The 24,026-nt window shown below is 38.2% G+C and overlaps 1 protein-coding gene across 1 annotated transcript in view; it reads left to right on the forward strand.

Moving 5' to 3' along the window:
* Positions 1-20,684, forward strand: part of CALCRL (calcitonin receptor like receptor) — a 66,271-nt gene extending 45,587 nt beyond the window's left edge. The window contains exons 7-13 of the mRNA XM_082484196.1: positions 3,505-3,631; positions 5,226-5,379; positions 6,601-6,661; positions 6,782-6,848; positions 12,749-12,967; positions 13,328-13,369; positions 20,300-20,684. Of these exons, the coding sequence (XP_082340322.1) occupies positions 3,505-3,631; positions 5,226-5,379; positions 6,601-6,661; positions 6,782-6,848; positions 12,749-12,967; positions 13,328-13,369; positions 20,300-20,521 (892 nt within the window). The 3' untranslated portion in view covers positions 20,522-20,684. The remainder of the gene's footprint in view (positions 1-3,504; positions 3,632-5,225; positions 5,380-6,600; positions 6,662-6,781; positions 6,849-12,748; positions 12,968-13,327; positions 13,370-20,299) is intronic.
* Positions 20,685-24,026: the final 3,342 nt, after the last annotated feature.

A 24,026-nucleotide genomic window follows, 5' to 3' on the forward strand; every position in this document is an offset into this window, starting at 1 on the left:
TTCTAGATGACATTTGATGGATTGCTGACCATTAGAATATCTTTAAGTTTGACAAGAAAGGTGGTACTTTTCTCCATAGGAAAAATGACCTTTTTTTTTTTTTAAAAAATATCTTCAACTTTTCAGGATTAATTTTTTTTTTTGCACTTTATTTTTTTATTTGAAATTCTCTTTTTTCCTTCAGAAAATTGTCTCATTGGAAATACTTGTCCAGTTTGTGACTTGTGTTCCCCGAGTGGATCGGAGTTCTTGGTTTAATAGCATACAATGGGCTATAAACTTGGAACTCTGATCTTCCTTTTTGAAAATTCATCTATGACACATAAAAGTAACTTTTGCAGTGGCTCTGCTTCCTCATTCTGTTCCATGCTCTAGACCATACATGTGTTTATTATAAAACTTCTGTTAAAATAGTTATATGGTTTTCATAAAGAAGAACAAGGCAAGAGAAATCTTAAAAGAACAGATAATTCGAAAGATGGCCCGCCCACGCCCCCAAACAAAAAATAAAACAGACAAACAAAAAACCCCACCTGAAATACAGAGGTTGTTGATTAAGCACCATTTAAACTAACATGACAGCACCCACAGAGGATAGCAATGCCACGCTTAAAGAGTAGGCAAGCGACTGGAGGATAAATTGATAGAGAGAGGGGAGGTTCTCAGTCCCCTTAAGTTAATTTCAGCTGAAAGGGTAATTCCCCTTAAGTGCATATGTGGATCTCACCAGCTGAATTTTGCAGTATGTGAATACCTTAAAAAATTCATTCCCAAACACACCTGGGTGCTTTTAAAAATGTTACCTTTTTTCTTTTGGAGAAATACTGGAGAAATTATTTTTTCCCTAATGCCCGAGACATACAGGAGTCAAAATAGGAATGGGAAATAGATAATTTAGCAGGAGGTCTGGTTTTATTTTACTGCACAGGGTTTAATTCAGGGATAGGTCATTCAAATGTTCTTAGATCATAATTATGAGAATTAAATGATTAAAGGATATTATGTCATTAAGAAAAACAGTCAGAAAAAGGCATATAGGAAGGGTAAGAGAAGAGGGAGGGTGGGGAGAATTAGGAAAAAAATCATTTTATTACCGAAAACAGTCTTTGTTTTTAAATGTCATCAGTCTTGCTTTCTTGTCTGGTGATCCTCTCAATCCTTTTATGCATGGGTGGAGGTGGGTGTGGGTGGGTGTGTTTGAATATTCAACAGGAACAGCTGCTGGATGACCCTGAGAGATGGCCCCGTTAGCTGTACGTGCTTTTCCTTGCCTGTGCATTGAATCTTAACAATAAGCAGACAGAATTCCAGAGTTCTTCGGGACTTGTTTACACAAAGCACTTAGCTGGAATCTAGTATTGCCTCTCTTTTCATATATAAAATATATAGGGGGGGGGGGGGGGGGAAGGAAACGACCACCATATTCAAAGAACATTAAACCAGCATATTATAATAATCAAAGATTTATGTGTTTAAATTAAACACATAAATTTCAGGCATTAAAACGAAAGCCAAAATAAAATTTTAAAAAACCTAATGGAATATACTTTATCGCTTAGTTCATATCCCAAGCTGTGTTCTGTATTTTGGACACTTTTTCTTTTCTGTTTTCTTCGGGCAAATAACACCTGGCAAACAGAGGTTCGTGCGGTTCCTTGTGCTGCGTGGCAGCATTGGCTTCTAACTGTGGTTTCTTTCCCTTGTATTTAGTGACATGAGGCTCAGGATGTCTCAGGGCTCCGAGGCTTAACTGGCAGAAACTCTGTCTGCTTGATTCATGGTATTGCACTCTGCACGTCTGAACCTGTCAGCTGTGGGGTGCTTCATACGCTCTTCTTGTGATAGTTGCAAAGAACGCAACCAAGAAGTGGAGTCTTCTCTATAGCCGGTCTTGACTATCTCTCTCGTTCAGTGAGGTCATATTGTTTCTTGTTCCATCTATCACTTTCTCAACAGATTTCAGTATACTCTTCCAGCTTTGGTGACTATTCCTTATCTGCATTTCTCTGTTAAAATATAAAGTCCTTCTCCTTCCTGCCCTCCCAAATTAAAAATGAATCACCAATGTCCGTACTTTATCTTTTTTGCCAGTCATGCTATTCGAAAAGACTAGAAAACTTGATTTAGTTTTTTTTTTTCCTCTGTGTGACAATTTAGACTTCTTCCCTGCTGACTTTGTCGATGTATTTCTGATTTCTCTAACAGTGAAGAGTAGTTGCTCGTGATAGATTTTCCTCCTCTAGTTAGTCTTTTCATTTTGTCAATCAACCCCACTCCATATTGCTGGCTATTAAATGGAGGCAGATGCTTCAGTAGACTCTTTCTCCAAAGTAACCAAAGAGCATTTCCTGAGGGTGACCGCAGTACCACAGTCTTTATCACTTCTCTTTGCGTGTGGGAGATGTTTCTCCGAGCAACGCTCACCCTGCAAAACCGGGCTCTGCTCCTGACTGCTGCCACTGAGGTGCTGTATGGCTCTGATCAAGTTTGTTGGCTCATGTGTGCTACACACCCCCTCTCTTAAATCTAAAAGGCTTGTTTTTACCCAGCTTCATCAAGTGGTCATCTGCTTTCATAACAAAAGGGATGTCGCTTGCTTTTTGAGCATTAAGCCTTAGTATCCCAATGATCTGAACATACAACTGTATAGGCTTTCTATCTTCTTTCGTGTTTGTTTGTAAAGCTGAATTTCTTTGGAAAAAACTGAATGAGAAGCACTCCTACCTCTTAGAATCATACTAAGTTAGACCTGCGTTCTCTAGAATGGCAAATAAACAGAAATTAGCTGTGACCGTGTTCAACTTTGAGTACTATTTAATATTATTGAACCTCTGTTTAAAACAAAACAAACCAAAAAGAGCTTTTCAAAACATATTTTTCTCGTTAATTTTATTGCCATATTAAAAGCACACTTGAAAATTAACACAATTAAATGCAGTTATAGATTGCATTTCATAATTGTATTCTATATACTTAGTTATATACAAAAGTCAAGGTAAGATTTGCTTTATTTTATGTATTTTGGTATTTCTCTAGCTATAGGATTAAGGGAGAGAAATTACAAGAATGTAAGTAAGAGAATTAACTTCAAAAAATCTTAACAAGTTTGGATAAACAGAAACAGTTTCTTCAAGCTCAGGTGTGATAGTTAATTGGGAAATTCCACTGGTACTAACAGGAAAAAAAGGTATAAGTCTTCCGAAACATACTATATTATTGCTATTCAAATCACTTTTAGATAGCCGCTGCAAAGCAGGTCCTTCATTGTAAACATATTGGAACTGAATGTACTTGCTTTGCCTCCTGTTGTCCAAAAAATTAAGATTAAAGGAAGGTGTTACCTTTCACATCATCCTGTTAAATTTGGACTGGAGCTGAAGGAAGGGTTGATGTAAGACTTCTTAATAAAATAAAGAACTCTAGTATTTCAAAATTTCAGAGTTGTCCCCAAGTACGCACAGTTGTCCCCCCGTGTATTCATTTGTTCTTGTTTCTCTTTTCTAGGAGCTTGAGTTGCCAGAGGATTACCCTGCATAAAAATCTATTTTTCTCTTTTGTTTGCAACTCTGTTGTAACAATAATTTCACTGACTGCAGTTGCCAACAATCAGGAGTTGGTTGCAACTAATCCAGTAAGTAAAAGTATGTTTGGCAGCCTTGTTTGAGTTGTATGTGAAGAACTTCAGCAAGGCAGAAGAGAGAAATGAGACATGAACACTTGATGAAATGTTGTATATCGCGAGGTTAAAATGTTTACGTACGCATGTTACGTAGTACAACAGATGTCTAACAACGATTTTGGGCATTTCACATTTGAGGTTTCGAAACAGTAAAAACACTTGAAGAGACGGAGCATACTGAACTGCTCTTCTGAATTTGTACAAATCACTTTTGCACCGAAACAACTGCCTAAGTAAAGTAGCCTATTCTAGATGACGACAGTGAGGTTACGACAGTTGAACTCACCGAGGAAGGGCAGTAAAAAAAAACCTTTGGAGTGTATTTTGGCTGTCAGCTACTTTCCTATGGCTTTAATTTTGCCATCTTCAGTTGAAATGAGAAGGATTAATTTTTTGTGAAGGGAGATAAAGCTGACCCTTATATTCCAAAAGCAAAAAGCAGAGTAAACTGTCCGTTTGGGTCCAATTTTTCTCTCTCTCATTTCCTGATAATACTGGGGCAAGTGTGAATCAGTAGCCTCTCCCAAAAGGCTAGGAGTTATAGCAACGGAGGAGCCTGAAAATGAAATACACAAACAAACAAATAAATGCCTAACTATGGCTTTATTTTTATTTAGAGCTGGAAGATAAAATTAAATTCTGTGAAAGTTAGGGCAAAACTCCAGAAGCTGAATCAAGTAAAAAGACAAATTTTCTTTCTCCTGTAGAAGCTCATCAAAGTGCTGGAAAATAGGCTTGAGGTAGCTGCTGATAGTCATCATTAAGTGAGTTAGGTAGCAGAACGTGGTAAAACAATATTGATTTTTGGTTTAAGCTAAGTGCCAGAAATCAATCAATCAAACACATGGTAATTTCAGAAGGAAAAAAAATCTACTGTGTCCGATTCTGCAAGTTTACTATTGCTCCTTTTTCATAACCTCGCATTTTAGTCTTCACAATAAGTTACGTTATAACATTTCAGTTGAGGAATATCTTTTGAATGAAGCTAAATACCAATATATGCTAAGAAGCGAGCTTCCTTCCAGAACCTACTATGCAAGTTCTCAACTGGCCCTAAGCGGAGTTACGACTAGGTTAAAATTGGAAGTATTGTAAAGCATTTTAAAAACATAAGTCGTTCTCTGGGGTAGTTGCATGCTGTGATTGATAAAATTGAGAGGGGATTACCCCCATCAAAGTACATTTTCTTGAGCGGTTACCATCAGATAATTTAAAGATTCCTTATTGATTGGATTGGTCAAATGCGGCAACGTTTGCAATGAAGGATATCATTACAGCTTTCTGCCATCGTGCTTGAGGATCTAGAGATCCTCATGTTTGAATACTAAAAATACAGACTTGGTTACCAACTTTTTTGTCACCATGAAGTGTGGAATTGTATGAAATTCTATGAAAATTCTATTTTTAAAATATACGTAATTGTAGTGAAAAAACAGAATAAACATTTACGTTTGACTCAAGCAGTATTTTTTTTTCCGTTTTGCAAATAAAGCTCTGAGATTTTTGCAACTTACAAATTTATATTGCACTCTGCTTTTTTCAACAGGTTAGCTGCAAAGTGTCACAGTTCATCTACCTGTACCTAATGGGTTGCAACTACTTTTGGATGCTGTGTGAAGGCATTTACCTGCACACTCTCATTGTGGTGGCTGTTTTTGCTGAGAAACAACACTTGATGTGGTATTACCTTCTTGGCTGGGGTATGCAATTTCAGGTTCTGTGTTTCCAGGCTGATGCGGTCTCTTGCTCCTTTTCACGAGAATTTGAACATCTGTCCCTTTGCTTCTCTGAGCTGGTAGCTTTGAAGGACGCTGACACACCCCTCTTCTTTGTCTGCAGTGTTTTAACAGGCTTAGAAATGTTAACGTCGGAAGTTGTACGTACCTCTATCTTCACTGAAAGAGAGATTGTGCGTTTCTGGAGTCAGGAAGGGACTCCTCCTTTGTATAGAGAAAATAGTCTGCTATTATAAAAAAGACATTAAGAAGTAATTATTCATTGTTCCTCATCTCGAAGATGTTTATTCAGGAATGAATGTTTGTTTTCAGAGAAGTCTCGCCATGTCTAGGGTGGAGGGTCAGAACTGAGTTAGAGACGGCCAAGGATTTATTTTTCCAGCAGTTCCATTTGACCTGTATTGTTCGCTAAGCAAATACAGAATAGCTGTAGCTGAAGATCTCAGTACCAGAACTAACAAGCCAAACCTGCTCATTTGAGATAATGCACACCAGCCTATTCACAAAGTGCAAGTGAGGCCTTTCTCCTCAGCCTCAGCGTGTCGGCACATTCAGCTGTAATGTGAGTTGGTACCTGGGTCACGAGCTGTCCCGCTACAGACACAGCTGAGGTGTGGTTCAAAGACCGTAGGTGCTCAGCGGGTTCTGAAAATTGGGTAGCACCAGCGTGTCAAGGGCCCCAGATGGCGAATTTGTTTATTCTTTTTAAATTTTGAATTCGGCCTTTCAACTTTGTTTTGCAGGTGACCTTGTTTTCTGAATACCCAGCAACCATCAGTGAGGACATAATCAACGTTGATTATCATACTGTTAAAGCTGTGGTCATAAATACAACTACCTTTTTAATATTACTTACCTGTTTAACGTTATTGCGGACTGCAGTCTGAAAAACATCTGTGTTAATGAAGATGGATCGTTGCAGTCTAAAAAGTTATAATTTGATTTGCCTTTTTTTGCTGCGTGTTGGTGTGAATTTCCTGGCAAGACAGTGGGAATAAGGTTTCATGCACCCCTCAGAAAGAAATCTGAGAAAACAGGAAGTGAATTGGTCCCTCTTACTTTATTTGCTCTGCAGGTACATAGTTTGGATGAGGTGCAAATACAGAAGATTCCTGCAAGAGATGCAAGTTTACTTAGTTATTTGCCAGGTTTATATATGAAAAAAACTTTGTCTTTTCTTCACAGGTTTTCCACTGATCCCTGCCTGCATACATGCTGTTGCTAGAAGTTTATATTATAATGACAAGTAAGTAGCATCTTAACTTACTGTGCGAAATTGTTATATTTTCTTTTAGGGAAAAAAAGGAATACAACGGATAATAAGATGCCAAATATTTTTTTTTCTATCCCTGTTTGTTTTCTCTAGTTGTTGGATCAGCTCTGATACTCATCTGCTGTACATCATCCATGGCCCTATTTGTGCTGCTCTCTTGGTAGGTATTTTTCAGATAACAATTTGTTGTTCTTATTTGTTTTCTGGCTGTTCTTCATGGGCTTACAAAGCCGGTAAGAGCCTAAAGCTAACATTTAGAGGTCACTGTCACTTGCAGGAGTCTCACTTAACCCAGTAGGTGCCTTAGACACACAGGATACACAAGTCTTGGCCTCATTAAAGAGCTGTACCCCTGATCCTTTGAGAAGCTCAGGTTTTGCAGTGTTGATTATCATCATACTTAAATGCTAGTGACAAGGAAGGACTAAATATTACTGGGAGTACTGGAGGGCTGCGCTGCCCAGGCCGTTTGCCAGGTTGACCCTACCACTAGCATCATTGTGTCACTCTGCTAATGTGGCCAAAGAGCTACCAGCCCGGACCTCACCGAGGTTCGGAAAGAGGACTCTTGAGCGTCATGACTGACTGTGGGTGGCAATATGGGATGGAGAGAAACTAGAGCAGGTCCCTGGGAAAGAACCAGCGGGAAATAGTTCTGCAAGTATCGGTGACCGCCCCTGTTCTGATACTAATCTAGCAATGTGTGCTTTGGCCACCGGCGTATTGCAACTCCTCTGCTTCGTGAGTCCTCTGAATTCTTCATGAGTCCATGAACTCTTCGTGGGTCCTCTGAACTCTTCGTGAGTCCGTGAACTCTTAGAGCACAGTGTTCTGGCTTACACTCCAAGTTAATGCCAGCTCTATTACACCAATGTTTGCTGCTGAAGACGTTAAATTCTAGGTAACTCGCTCGAGACTCCACTGTATAAAAATCAATGTTGTACTTCAGTTATTCTAGGACGCAATTTAACCTATGATTATGGCTAAATAGAAATAGGTGCATAGTAAAAGAAAATACTTGTATGTACCGACTTACACGACTATCTACATAATTAATATCTATGAATGCATAATGCGAAGAATGCTGCAGTGTAGAGGCATTCTATACCTGACCTGAATTAGCTGCTGACTATATATGTTACAGTCATCTCTTTTATTGTTACACAAACTTCAAGCTGATCGGGCGAAGGTATTTTATACGCATCTGCTGACTTTTCTTACAGCTTTTCAGTTCATGCGAGGAGATTCATTAAGAATGAAAACATTAAGTAACCTTTTGGAAATCATTTCAGTTTCTGATCTACGTGAACTTCCTCTTCTGTTAAATTGTTAATGAATATTTGCGGAGGGCATTCTGTGCATAGAGAATTCTCTCTGAAAACCACTGCATAAATCCTGTCGTTCTTGTGACTTCCGTTTTCATTCACAGCAAAATTAGCTGGTGAACTTAGATTTTGAAGATCGTGTTGATACCATGACACACCTGAAGTCCTCTGCATGGGAAGACAGAGGCAATCCCCATAAAATTATTGAGATCCACGGCCCTTGGGGTGTGAATTATTACTGATAATCCCTTGTCATGTTAATCAGGTCTGCCATATATGTTAATGTAAAGACACTTTAACTAGCACTCTAGTCTGTAAACTTAAAACCAATTCTTAATCCTTTCAATTTTTCCTCTTTCTAATTTACACAGAAGGAGAAATCCTGTTTTCACAGAAAGGGATAGGTTTTTTTTGCACGGTGGTGCTGTATTTCACCCAGAAACTCTATGCTATTCTGCATTGCCTTGTTGTTATTTCCTTTGTTCAGGTGTCTCCTCACAGATATATCACTTAGATAGAACTCTTTAAAGCTGAAATATAATTTATATTAGTCAGAGCTTCCTTAGATAACAACAGAAAAAGTTGTGTAATGATGATACTCTACCATCTGCCATTAAGTGACATCATTTTAGAACATAAGGTCATTTTCTCCTTCCCAGCAGTGGCCTCCACAAAGTCACATTGAAAACAATGGGCAGACTCCTACTGGTTTCTCATGTACTGGATCAGTCCCAAACTGTCAAGTCTTCTTCCCACTCGAGGCAACACTAAGAATGTCCTTCGATTTTATATATAGATTTATATATATATATATGCACCACAGAGGCATAATAATCGCGTCTGTGGGCTTGGTTTGGGCAGAATCTGTGTCCATTCCCTTTGCAATTTGCAAAGATTTATACCTGTGATAGTCCTATATTTTTCATGAGCTGACTTGAAGGGGTTTCCTCTTGCATTTTTTTTGCCTTAGTATAATCAGCAAATTTATTTGAAAACCACGTGGGAATAACAAAGAGTAAACACAACTACGCATCTTGCCTGTGATATGAAAATACCTTAAAGGAGTTGCTTTCCTTTCTGGTAACAAAAAAAAAAAAGTAATATGTCAATTCAGAAGAAGATGAGCCAGGGATAAAGACATTAGATGAAATGCATGTGTTTAGGCTTTGTGAACAGAACCCTCATTTGCTTAAGCAGCCTGCTTGCCAGATACAATTTTCACACTTTACTAAGCATGACCTGCTTTAGTAGACATTTAAGCAACAATATTAAACTGCAAATTAGATAACGAGGGGAGAAGACACTGTTTCTACTTGTAGGAGCAAGATCTCAAAGAGCATGAAGAGGACTGTCAAGTGGGTGCCAGGGAGAATTGGCAGAAGCCAATGGGAGTTTTACTCTTGTACATCACTGAAAATCCTACAATTACATAAAGTTAACAATAATGCTGCTTTTACGGTCCCTGCTATTACATAACTGTGGTCAGATCACTGCCAAAGAAACTGGAAATGGGAGCAGACATAGGTTGCATTTTGATTGGAATTGTCTCCAGTTGACCATTTAATTACAACCGTTTGCCTAAGCAACCACAATTAAAGAAATAGTGCGGGAATGAAACAGTAGAGGGTGATGTTAGTTTTTACACCAGACAAATATTGATTAAAATGGAGAAGGGGAAAAAAGCAATGGGTTTGAACTTTAATAAAAGCCGTAGTGATTTAAGGGTAGATTTCAGATGTGCCAGTGCACTAGTGATTTGGTTTGCATTGGTGCCACTGAAAGAGTCGATTTTGATTTAGGTATGCCATTATTTATATAAATAATCCAGGCCTGTTTATTTTGCCCTATAATAATATGTATCAGTGTCTTAGACTGCAGCCTTTTATAGATGAAATTCTTTTAGCAGAAGAAGCAAGTGCACTCAGTGAACGTGTACTAGAAGGAAGTTCAGGAGCTCCTAGCTTTGTCACTGACCTATTTAATGATTTTAAGCTGGATGTAGTACAAGAGTTAGGAGTTTAGAAGCTGAACGCTTGGCATTCATATACGCAGCCTTGGGGATGTCTGCAGGCCGGGTGTAAAATTTGACTCAATTTCTGCCCAAGCAAGCCAGGCTCAAGCAGGCGAAGATCTGAAGCTGCATAACTAGATTAAAAGCCATGCAATGGCTACCGGCTAGTATCTAAGAATATCTGAGTTTCTTGAGCTGAGAATGGTCTGTTTATATCATCCTCAGGAGGAATTTAGACAGAATTTAAACCCACATGCTAATAAGGATTACCGTACTGCTTAGCACAAACTCAGCATGGGGAGACGTAGAAATATCAGGGACCTGAGGAGAGTTTAAATCCAGAACTGCAGCTCCTATTGACTTAGAAGCTCAGCTAAGTTCACAGCCACTCATAAGGCAGAACCTAAATTCTATTAAGTTCCCAGTATAGGTGCCAACATTTCTTTTTGTCTAGGATTGCCTTCTCTGCCTTTGTTTCCATTGTTGCTCATTTGCCCGGTTCGCTTTTCAGGTCACTGAGGAGCTGCCGGTATTTTACCGTGTGTTCATAGTGCAGTTGGCACAACGGGACCCCTCCGAGGCTTTACAAACCATCACAGTCAATTTGATGATAATATACACGCGAGTAATTCCATTTGCTTAAATGTAAAAACCTACTCGCTACCTTGCTAAAGTCAAGACCCGTTCTCATCACTTTAAGAATTCAGTTCGTCCTGATCCCACTGTGTTTGTGACAGAAGAGATACACGTCAAAAAGTGGCGTTGCGTACTTTTACTGACAGGCATGCTCCTCTTCTCTGTCCTCTGCTTTGCCTCATTCATCTTTTCTGTTTGCCCTAATACCTATTTGCAAACTCTTGGTGCGCTTATTTTTGTGCGCTTTTTTGTGGTTTTGGTGGGTAAGTGGAACAATTAGAAAAATTCGGTGCATTTCAGCATGTTGTAAATTAAATAGTTTGATGGGTGGTATTTTTCTGCTGGCTGCCGCAACCTTCATCATCAGTTAGCATTCAAGGACAGTATTATAGGAATTGGCCATGCTACCGAAACACAAGAAGGCTGAAAACTCTGAGACATGTTGATGTTGAACTAGTAGATTTGAGAAGGATTAAATTTAGAAGTGGAGGAAGGACTTATTGTCTATGTGTACTATAGGAAGTTGGATGAGGATCGTAGGCTGCATAAAACCTAAATAAATCCCTTGAGAAAGACTCAGGAGACCTTGGTTGCTTAAACAAAGCTTAAAGGTAGCTGGAGACTTCCAGGAGAAATTTATGCAGTGGTTTCCTATGTAAAACTATTTCCTGTTAAAATGATTTAAATAGCATGTAAGAATAATATAAATAACATCACATATCTGTCAAGGGCCTCGTTGCTATAACAATATGCAGCTGTTTATCGTGAAAACCTTAACTGACATGAAAGAATTCTGCCAGGGCTGTGGAGGACATGGTGACACATATGGTCTGAAATGGCTTGCCTGTTTGCACTTGTCCTACAGCAAGACAGAGGCCTTCCCTTAGACCAGGACCTCCTAGTCTGTTTCGAAGGGAGTTGTCTGTCTCGTTGTCTGCTGGCTTCTTTCCTCGTCACCGCCTTTTGTCTCTAGATAGTTGTTGACGAGGACAGATAATTATCTGGAAGAAGAGATAGGACCAGAGTCTATGTCTCTCCCTTCCACAGCGAATCCCCTACGCCTCGTTGTCTTGCCTCTGTGACCTTGAGCAAGGTGATGGGACTGGCTGAGCTCCCAAGGTCTCTTCTAGCTCTAGTTTCTATAAGGGGCTGCCATTATTGCACAACAGATGAAAATACGGTGTAATCATCACTAACATTGCTGTTGCTCTGGTTACTCATGTGCTTAGGCTGCTGGGTATATATATGTGTGTGTATGTGTATACACATGCATACGTGTGTGTATTAGTTTTGTGGTTGCTTACAATGAGTTGAAAGGTACAGTCTGCATAGTTGTGATTTCAGTTTGGGATTATTTTTTTTTTATATATAAAACTGAATGAACAGATATACACCACTGTTAACATGAAAAACCTTAATAGCTATGGAAATAACCAAGTTCAGTAGTGCATGAGAGTGATGCAGAGCACCATTTCGGTGCTTGTCCCATTTGCAGTTCTGCTGAATGCTCCAAAAATCAACCACCGGCCACTCCAAGAATGTTAAATCTGCTGTTTGTCTACAGGAGTATACAGTTCCCTCTAGAAGCATTTTGCCCGCAATTTTGTTTCTTTTTATTTTTTTTTTAATCTGATTATTTTCTGCTCTATATATTTATCAAATTCATACTTGAAAAATAAAAAAGTAGCTTTTTGAAGAACCATATTTAAATACAAAGGGGGAAGAGTGTCATCCTCTTTCTTGACCAACCTAAAAAGACATCATCATTTTAAATAAAACTAATCATTCACCTGTGTACTGTTACTGTGATAGCAGAGAGACAGGTCCGTGGATTGTTAACACTGGAAGACCAACGGTTATCTGGATGGATAATTAATAACATAGAGCAATGCATGTGGATAACAGACATTAGAGCCCACTCTCAGTTACTTAAAGGTGTTTTCAAAGAGTTTTAACTCTTGTTTGTTGTACAATCACAATGCTGTCCATGTAGTATGAGTTTTTTTGACTTTATGGTTTTAAGTATCACAAAACAGCATGGGGGTTTATTTTTCAGACTATCTCGAGTGTCGCTTTCTTTTCTGACAGGTGAACCTTTTCTTCCTGCTAAATATCGTTCGTGTTCTCATAACAAAGCTGAAAGACACCCACAAGGCAGAATCCAACCTGTACATGAAAGCAGTCAGAGCTACCCTGATCCTTGTTCCACTACTTGGCATTGAATTTGTCCTGTTTCCATGGCGACCAGAGGGAAGGATCGCTGAGGAAGTGTATGATTATGTGATGCACATCCTTATGCACTACCAGGTAGGAAGCATTAAACACTTTTTGCCGACTTGAGCTAGATAGCGCCTGGCAAGTGAAGCAAATAAAACAGAAATTATCATGTTATTTTCATTTTTAAAGACCTTCATACAATATTCTTATAAATTACTTTAACTTTCTCAATATGCTGGATTTTCATTTCTTAAAGGAGAGAAAGATCATGGTAGATAGCTGGCCCAATACTTTTTAGTAATGTATTTTAAAAAATCATTCACCAGGTTTAGATTTCTACTACTTTTTCTTTGCTATCTATATCTGAATTTTATCAGTAATCTCTAATTATCTTAAACCTGGAAAAATCCATATGCATGTGAAATAAAGCAGAATCTTTTTATTTTACAGGGTCTACTGGTGGCTACAATTTTCTGCTTCTTTAATGGAGAGGTAGAGTAACAGTTTTTAATATATTTATAATACATATTTTATATAGTTTTGGGTTTTTTTTCAGCAATTAAAGAGATGGTAATTTTAAAATAATTTTTAAAAAAGTCTAAATCTAAATTTGTCAGGTAAAAATAATTTTTAAAAAATTATCTGGCTGCCAAGAGCAGAGCTTGGGAAAGACTATGCCATCCTTTGTGGCATCATTAAGTTCTTTAGGACCGACTCATTTGTGCAGAGCGATATATGTCTCATGATTATATAAGGAATTGAAGACAATTGTCGCTTTGATATAAATTCTCAATAAATAGCATATAAAAGTAAAATGCAATTCAACATCCAGAAGGTATATTTGTCTAAAGTAGAAGCTGTATAGCATCTGTTATCCTGGGGAATCACTGTATTTGGTGTTTCTGCAACAGGAATTGAGCACATTGGATATATGTCGCTGTGCTGGGTTACTGTTGTGTTACGAGAGCTCTTTCAGAAAATTTTAGGCTGCAGTTTGCAAAACTCTTTTTTAGCATAGCTGAAAAATATAATTGCAAAAATGAGAACTTAATAGCTTATTGTGCTTGGGTCAGAAATTTGTGTGCACTTGTAAGACACCATCATCAGTCAGTTCCAAGAACAAACTTCTTTATTCTTAAGTTAAAAGATTTCAGCATTTCAGTAACATGTAGTACTCATTATGTTGAAGCTAACAAGCTTTGCTCTTATCTTGAATAGATCAAGGTCCAGTAACTCTGGAGTGCGCACATTGACTTCCTTCTAGAAACTCTGGCCCACAAGCTGTACTTCAGAGTACGCTTACAGGGTCTTACAGTGTCAGAGATCAAAGTGGTCGAAAGGCTAAAATATATATATATGGAAATATATATACATAAATATATATACACATGTATATATACACATATATATCATAGACTCATAGAATAGTTTAGGTTGGAAAGGACCTTGAAGATCATCGAGTTCCAACCCCCCGCCATGGGCAGGGACACAACCCACTAGACCAGGTTGCCCAAGGCCATGTCCAGCCTGGCCTTGAACACCTCCAGGGATGGGGCCTCAACAACTTCTTTGGGCAACCTGTTCCAGTGCCTCACCACCCTCAAAGTGAAAAATTTCTTCCTAATGTTTAATATAAACCTGCCCTCTTCCAGTTTGAAGCCATTCCCCCTCGTCCTATCACTACATGCTCTAGTAAAAAGTCCTTCCCCAGCTCTCCTGTAGGCCCCCTTTAGGTACTGGAAGACCACAATAAGATCTCCCCAGAGCCTTCTCTTCTCCAGGCTGAACAGCCCCAGCTCTTTCAGCCTCTCCTCATAGGAGAGGTGCTCCAGCCTTCCAATCATCCTCGTGGCCCTCCTCTGGACTTGCTCCAACAGGTCCATGTCCTTCTTATGTTGGGGACTCCAGAGCTGGATGCAGTACTCCAGGTGGGGTCTCACGAGAGTGGAGTAGACGGGCAGAATCACCTCCCTTGACCTGCTGGCCACACTTCTGATGTAGCCCAGGATACAGTTGGCCTTCTGGGCTGCAATCACCCATTGCTGGCTCATGTTGAGCTTCTCGTCAATCAGCACACCCAGGTCCTTGCTTGCAAAGACCTCCTCCTCCCCATCATCACCCCTAAAAACCAACAAATGAACAAAAAAACCCCGCCAAAAAACTAACTGGTACTTTTCCAACACTTTTGGCAGAGGAACAATTACATCCTACGCTTATTCCTACGCATATGTTTGTTTGTTCTACATTTAGTGCAGTTGCAGTATACGGCTGTAAGCAGATGTGTGGGAGTAACCAGATGTTTTCATGTGACTGAACCCTTAGTTTCTTTTATCAGATGTTATAAAATTGTATCAGTGTGCTGTATATAAATGTTATTGGACAGTAATATTTACTTACAGGTAAATATCTGGCTAATACTAGAATTGCGTCCTTCCTTCTCTTCCTAAGTCCGAAGCTGACTGAATTGCAATGAACCTTCCATGGGGTTTCAAGGTTTATTTTTAGTCCCCCCAGAAATGTATGAGTCTCAACAATTACTTTTTTTTTTTTTTTTCCCCCAAGGAGGCAGAAAAGTTGAAAAGAGGCTTTCTCATAGTTCAGTGGGCATTGGGCGGTGGTTTTGATCTGGTTTTAATGCAAAGTAGATGCAGGTTCAAGTCCTCGCTATGTATTTGATTCAAAGCAGAACACATCATTTAAGCGTTCTGGATCTGATTTGACCACTTGCCCACATTCATCATTGATATTTCACACACTCTTTCCCTTCTAAATTTTATAGTTCAGAATGCCTTCTAAAAATAGATATTTGGAAAAAAATTGAAGAGAATTTGTTCTGCTCCAGTGCAAAAAGGGGGTGGGGGGGAACCCTTGAAATCTCTGCAGTTTCTATGAAACAACATTATCCTCTGATCAGTTCTGCCTTTTAATCCTTGTGGATCTTCTGAGGCTATTTGATTACTTAAGTCAAACTTAAGTCAAAACCCTAATTTTAAAATGTGATATTATCAATAAGAATTGTATCTGTTAATATTCCATTCCTATTTTTTACACACGCTCTTTTGCTGTGCAAGAAAAGCAAACCTGAGTCATCCCACTAATTCAGTATCCTAAATTCAGTATGGGCTGATCAGTGGTAAAAGATGAGCTCTTCCACAACTCCTACAAATGGTAACAGATGAATCACTTTTTCAACATCTGTCAGCAGGATAATTTTTAAAGGGTGATATAGCCATTTTAACATTTGTTAAATTAGGCATTTAATTTTTAGACCCTATGCCTTGACTTTGTCAGTTAAACATACATGTCTGTATTTGCTCTCTACAGACAGGCTTTTTAAGCCAGTTTTGGGTTCAGTGCTTCAATGACCATTATTCACTTTCTTTAAATTATTACTTCATCTTATTCAAGAATAAGATTTATAAATAACTGTATCAGTAAGGAAATCCATGGGGAGAATGACAGTAGAGTTAGAAAAAAGTGTTTCCTTTGTCTACTAAAATATTCTGCTTCTGCGATGTGAGCCCACAGGCACACGTGTATTCTGTTGCCATCATCCTCTCTTGCTGTCATAACAGTGCCTGAACAAAGCCTGCAACTGCGGCTTAGCTGTTGTGTACAACACGCTTCTTTATCATCACCTGTCATAGCAACACCTCGTTAGAGACTGCAGAGAATGAGAGGCACCAGAGAGTGCTGTTAACACTTCTCTGCAGTAAGTTTATGGTTTAAAGGTGAATACTGATATTGGAATCAACACTTTGAGTGGCAAAGGGGCAAAGATGTTCTAGTGGGGTATTAGAAATTAAAAATGCTAAAAGCACTGATTTCTTTCTCCTTAAATCTTAGCATTTCCCAACTGCTACTGTACCTTCTAATGTTTTCTATAGCAAATATCAAGAGCCAAATCCTGTTCAAGTGATGGCTTGCAGGCCACCTCTGGCCAAAAAGTGAATAAAAGTGGTCTGCTAGCAAAGAGCTCTAGTGAAAAGGAACTAAGAAACGTAAGGAAAATAGCTGGTATGTCCTGCTGACTGTAGCCAAGGAACATCTCTGAACTTCTTGAGCAGCACAGCCAGGGATGGTTTGTCAAATCCAGTTCTAACATGCACTGCAGCTGTTTGTCACAAACCTCCTACAGACAAGGGCATATGTGCAAACCCTTCACCATTATCTTCTGTGGCAAGGCTTCCCTGAGGACACTCGCATGCTTTTGTCCCAGCATCACACAGAGTAAGATGCTTCTTGACTACCTCATGTTTTCCAGTTTGAATTGGCCTAGAGCAGCCTTTGGGGTGACACAAGCTGCAGTCAGAGGAGAAACTTGTCCCAGTTAGAAAGATTCCTATTGAGCTATTAGTAACAGCTGATAATAATGACCTACATTATCCATGTAAGGTTTGTGGGGCTGAGGGTTTCTTTTTCCCTTCCGCTGGTCTATAGAAATGTTGCAGTAAAGATTATAGCCTCAGGTCTGCAGGATTACACAATCTCTTTATTAATAGGTGAGGTTGGGGGGTTGTTTTGTTTTTTTTCTCCTTGACTACTGAGCTGTTTAATTAGTGCTATATCGAGCATCAAGCTACTAGTATGTTAAAGAGCTGATTGGAAGGAGATCTTAATGAAAACTCATCAAAAAGAGCCATTACTAACTAGTACAGTGAGAAAGCAAGAATGTCCCAGCTGGAACTGGCATCTCTATTAATGACTGAGAAATATAATTATATTTATTACATTACTTTCTTTCATTAAATGCATTGCTTAATATCCCTTCTTATAGCAAAGTAACAAAGTGCTACCCCTCCTGAACTGAACGTATAGCTCTGTGCAAAGAGATGAAAGTTTTGCTCAAAGCTTTCCTCAAAGCTGAGGAAAGAATTCTGTTTTCACTTCATGGGTAGACATACATGCTGTTAAACAGCTTATAATTAGTGGTAAAATCAGTTGTCTCATTGATTTTTCCCATCTGCTTCTACAAATGATTGGTTTGGATGGTTTAGAGAAGACTGAAAGACAGTAATAATAAATGAAAGGATGCGACACCCTGTAAGAATAGACATGTAGTAGGACAGGGGTGAAATACTGATTCAGCAGTAACAGAGAGGCTTTGGGAAGAACGCCAAAAATACGTGGCTTAGTTGGAAATGCACTGAGAGAGCACGATGGGCACTGGGGCGGGCACAGAGGAAACGGTGTTTGCCTGTACAGGAAACACTATTCATAGCAATCTGTCAGTGGCCAAAGAGCAAGCTAAGCAGGCGGTGTTTTCCCCCTAGAAGTAGCCCAAAGGCACTTGTCTCGCAGGTGTATTGATGGTTCTCTTGAGCTACAGGGACTGGTATCCTTTAGGACCGGTTTACAAATGTTATCAACAATTGAAAATAAGATGAACAAACAAGTGTTACTGAAGCAACCAGGAGGAAGCGTGGGAGAGGACCTGAATGTAAAGTTTCTTTGCAACTTGGCAAGTCTAGTTTATTTCTTAGCTCTGCCAATAGACTTCCTTGACCTCGGTTAAGCCATTTAGTTGCTGATGTTTTCTCATCTCTTGCCTGTTGTCTGTCTTGTCTAAAGTGAAAATTACTCAATATGTAATTTTTTGAGCGTGTGTCTACAATAAAGCACTAACATTATTGAGGAATTGACCATGGAAAGGAAAACAAATGGAAAGTTGCTTAGTGATGTGCAGAGATCGATTGATATGATTTAGAAATAAATTCCAAGTTTCCTTCTCAGGAAAGATGGAAGTTTGAATATGCCTCTTCTCCTGACTTTATGAGGGATTACAGGAAATGGATGCAACCTGTGTGAAAATTTAAGGCTATATATTGCTCTGCAATGCAAATTAATTAATCAAAAACTTCCTGTGACGAAACAAGAACTCTTCATTTAGACTCAGAAGAAATACAGACTTTTACTATGAAGAGCAATAAGAGCAGATACTTAGAAGTCTTAAGACACTTGATTTCTCTTCAGTGTTTGCAGATTTGTGTTTAGATGTTTTGAGTGGATTGGAATGGTTTTATGAACAGTAAAAGAGCATCTCCTTTGCCCTAAAATACTACTTTCTTATGCTACTTAGTTGATACTTCTTCCCTTACCCTTTTATGTTTTCTTTGCCAGGATTTTGAGAAACATGAAGTCCTCCTTTAAACAGAGGATTCTGATACCAGACTGCAGGAAGTCTAAAAATTGCATGCCTTTTCTTCTCTTTATTTTTATTTTTCATAATTAAAGCCAGAATAAAATTAGACAAAAGAAGCCTTTGTGTTAGGGAAACGTAAAGCAAACACAAAAGAAACCCTGAAGACATATGGAAAATCCTAAAAATATTTAGCCACAATATCAACATTTAACTGGGGGAATCACTGTTCGGTGTTTAGTTCTTTTGTATGTAATGAAGTGAAATGAAGGTCATGCTTGTGAATGAGGCCTGTGATTTGGGGTGCACTGCTAGCTAAATAGGAGTGTCAGTGTCCCTCCAGCATTTCTTGAAAGTCAGCGCCTTCCCAGGCAATGCGGGAATAATTTGTGTACAAAGTTTGGCTGAAAAGGAAATTAAATATTCATGACCTGTGGGCAGGTTTTTTAATATTAAAAAAAAAAAAAAATCTCTTGAAAATTCAACAACAATAGCTATGACCATTCTTAGCATCCCTCACTTGGCATCTTCACTGAAAAAGTAATTCCATGTGAATTTCATGAATGTGACACCTCATCAATCCAGTATGCACAGGTGTTTAACCATATTGCAGGAGAGGAAGGCTAAGATAAACATAACATCCTTTCAGTGCAGACATGTAAACAAACTGGGGCCTTCAACTATTTTATCAGCTTTATTTTTAACCCCGGTAGGAATAAGGAGTTTGGGAAATTGTCCTTCTATTCATTCGATTAAGGTATGGTCAGAAATTAAGGAAGGCTTTCTTGTGCCAGAACCGTAGCAAACGTAAATTATGGTTTGTTGAAAGCATAAGAATTTACAGCTGCTGAGGATGTGGCCTTTTGAATATAAGGGCGAAGAGAAATGATGTTTTTCACCTGCAAATCTGATCTGTCCCCACTAGACTTCAGTCCACGGGGGAGAAAGCAGAAAATTGTGTTGCTGCTGCTCCTCCAGTAATCCGTGCTTTTCCTGAGCAACTAGTACATTTTACATTTTTACAAATTTCATTTTGCAATTATTTCACACCAAATTTGCCAAAGAATAATGCCTTCTTAAATTGTAAATCTTTCAGAACACCTCATGTGACAGATCACACGTAGGTACCCCCATTTTGCAGGGTTATTCAGCCTTACTACCTGCTTTGCTTAGACGCGTTTATTATAGCACTCATTCATCAAAGAATGAAGTCCAATTATATCTTTCCCAGTGTTTTATGTGCATTTCTTTTTCTCTTTTTTTTTTTTTTTTTTCTGGCATAGGTCCAAGCCGTTTTGCGAAGACACTGGAATCAGTACAAAATCCAATTTGAGCACAGCTTCAGCCACTCGGATGCTATGCGCACCGCTTCCTACACCGTCTCGTCAATCAGTGACGTTCAAGGTTACAGCTACAATCATGACTGCACCAGTGAACATTTAAATGGGAAGGGCTACCACGACATGGAGAGCGTTGTTTTAAAAACTGAAAAGCTGTATGGTTGACGGCCAAAGGCTCGGCGTATGCCAGCGTGCTTACCCTCGTAGCTCATGAACTCCAAGTTTGATTTAATGACTTCACGGCCAGAAGATTTTACCTAACTTGGGCTCTGTTTTTCTCCTGAATGATGCAAACTAAACCAACGTGTTTTTTTCATATGTATGTATATATATACATATGATTGTGTTTCTGTGTATCTATATAGTATGGACATCTGTACATATATATATCTATATATGTATGTGCATTTATGTAAGGATACAAACTTTGCCTCTTCAGTTTCTACTGTGTAGACAAAGTTGGCAATTTTTTGTACAAAGGGAATCAATGAAGGATTTCTTATTTTCTTGGAAGTTTGTATAAGACTGTTGTATCAAAGCCACTTCATTTGCCTATGGAATCTTAGAGTGTAAATACCATACTGTATTGTCTTAATTCAACCTAAAACAGAACAAAGGAAAATGGTTAAAGTAGGTGCAATAATAACAATAGATTGTCCAGGTTGATTTTGTGTCCAGCACTTGACTGTCAAAAAAGCCCAACAGGTAGTCTGAGATAACAGACTCAAAGATGTTGATGGTTTGGTTTGGCCAGTTTGTCTTTTCCACTACTTTAAATCAAGGATAGAGACACCAGTGCAAGTCTGAGACTCTACTTACTTCTGCACTGCAATGTTGTATTTGACATCAAGCTTCGAGCAATTTTAGTTAAACTGTTTTTGCATATACGGGAGTGTCTCCTTCTCCTCAAGTTTATGGACGTTTCTTCTTGGTTTGACACAGACAAGATCCATGAGGCTTTATTTCCAGGAAGAAAAGTAGTAACCTCAATAACTGTTAATCCTTCCAGACACTAATACATAATTGAGCTGATGGAACTTCACTGTGTGCTTAAGGAATTTACTCAACTAGGAAAAGATCATGTACAGAATTTGTTGTAGTCATGTTGTTGTGTTGTTGTGTTTTGAAGTATTTCCCTGGCCACATGCTTGATAATTTATTCCTTTATTCTCGGGGCAAAGTTTTGATTAATTTTGTGGCTTTTTTTGGTCTGAGAAAAGCACAGAAAACTGAACGCAGTGCAAGTGACGTCACCTTTAAAGCCAGCATATGAGATTCAGACTAATCAAGTAAACTAAGGTTAGTAATTGTCATTATTTGGAAAATCCAATATAAATTTTGTCTTATAAAAGTTCAAAACATTACGGATTGAGAATTTTAATATTATTTTGGAGTGCTTGATGCTGAATCTCTATCTCAGTTAATTAGCTTAGAACAGTACTTTCTAAGTTGTTTCTTTGGTGAAATAAAGAATAAAGGTCTCACTGAAAATGAGGAGGTTGTCAGGAAGAGAAAATGTCTTTATAGCTATGTAAGTTCTTGTAAATCTTTGTGCTTTAAAGAAATAGCAGGGGTTTTTAAGTGAAGTGACAAAAATGCTTAAGAATGAAGGCATGAAATGAGTTGAATTTAGAAGAGTCTTATAAAAAAATCACAAAAGTAGAAAAAGGTTTTATTGGTTATCTTGCAGATAAGTCTACTTCAAGTGGGGAAAAAACAAAACAAAGTAGAGGAAAATAGATGCTGGAGTTGATAGACTACTATGCTAATTAATGTATATCTGGTGCATGAAAGCCAGTCAAAAAAATGAAAGACAGTTCTTTCTGAGACCACTTCAGTTTCAGTTTTAAATACTTATTTTTTTATATGAACAACTTGATTTTAACATTTATACATTTTTGTCGGTAGCCTTTCTGTAAGCTTCATTAGCATCTAGTTAAATTGCTGTCAGTGTTTATCGGTTTGTGACTTCATAAGGCTTTAAATGCTTTGTATTTAGAAGGAAAACATTAGGAGGATGCGGTAAGTTCACACCATTTGCACCTTTCTGTAGTTTTTTACATTTCTTATGTTTGGAGTTTGAATTTAGAAAGTGTTTTATTAATGATTTAGTTTAATAATATAGAATCTCAGCTAAGATGCACAAAGAAGTTTCCTGTTCTTCTGCAAGGCTCTCTGGTTGATTGATGGGAATGATTTGAAAATTGGTTGGATTCTGTACTTTAGAATAGTGTGAAATCTGGCAATCAGATGTCACCATCTCTGAAATTGTAAGAATACAGTAACAGTATCTGCTACAACATGATTAGAGGTTACTTGCCACTCTGCTTGCTGATCTATGTAGTGTTACTTAAAATCTGTGCAATGTTCTGAATATATTAGTGGTGCAGAAAATCCCTGCTCTGGTATAGCAGCTTTACATTTGGGGGACCAGATCATCAACTGGTATAAATCTGTCTCGAGTTCCATTTTCAGAATCAATGGGTACCATCTGAGAATCAAAGCCCAGGCAGATATCTGTCGATCTAAAAGTGCTTTGAAGTCCTTTAAAGCATATTATCAGACAATTATTTCAATGGTACCTGGTGGGTTGTTATGATTAAAACATATGTCATGGTTCAGAGCGTGATACAATATTAGATTTTGAATTAAGCTTCCTTCTCAGCTAGGCAGTTCACATTTAATAGCCTATAATTTTTTATCACTTAATGCAAAGTGCTAGTTGCTATTTGCTCCCTGTCCTCTGTTAGAGAAAACTCTAATTGTAATTTTGGAGGGAAAATTGTTTTTCCACAGAAATCATCCTACTTCTAGGTGGACAGTCACAGCATGCTTCTAGGAACATGTCTGTCTTCGCTTTGGAAAAGAAACACACGTCCAGCTGGATGTGCAAGAAAATGTTTGTAGCTGCGGAGGGTTACATGGCACAGGAGATCTACATTTCCCCCCTCCTCATGAGGTTAACTAACCTATTTCCTATTTTGCATTGGAAAATATAAATTCCCTATTTTGTCTTCCTACCTCACCTTTTTCAGTTCCTACACAAACAAGTGAAGGGTCTGCTTCTAAAAATTTTTTTATGTCATAATAAATTATAATCAAATCCTTATGCTGATTTCTCATGGCTTATTTTCTACTTTACAGAATGTTGTAGTCCTTATCTGTATTCTCTGGGATGGAAGTAAACTCTGTTTTGGTGGGGCTGTGAGATTCCTTTGAACATGCAAACAGTTATCTGTTATTATTTGCTCTTTATTTTTTTTGTTGTTATTTAGTGAGGATTTATTGTATCAATCTACAGGGGCTACAGAAATACTTGCCATATATTTGGTATCTGTAATATCAGCATGTTAGTATTCTTTAAGGAGGAATGTACATTTTTAATGCTACTGTCTTCAATTAATAAAATGTTCCATTGCAGGGTCCCCTCAGTTGTTTGGGTTTTTTTGTTTAACGTTAGCATTTATGCTATGTATTTTTTCATTGTGATGATCTACTAGAGTATTTGGCTGTAGAAATGCTGCAACATGTACTCCGTTTCATGAAACATTTGGTCTGGAAACCAGGCAACATTCAAGTATTGTACTATGTAAATAAGATTAATAGAAGCTATAGCATTGTATTTATTGCTTACACTAAGAATGAAATGGAAAAAATGTGAAGTTATTTT

The sequence above is a fragment of the Vanellus vanellus genome, assembly GCF_965231255.1.
Source record: "Vanellus vanellus genome assembly, chromosome: 5".
NCBI lineage: Eukaryota > Metazoa > Chordata > Aves > Charadriiformes > Charadriidae > Vanellus > Vanellus vanellus.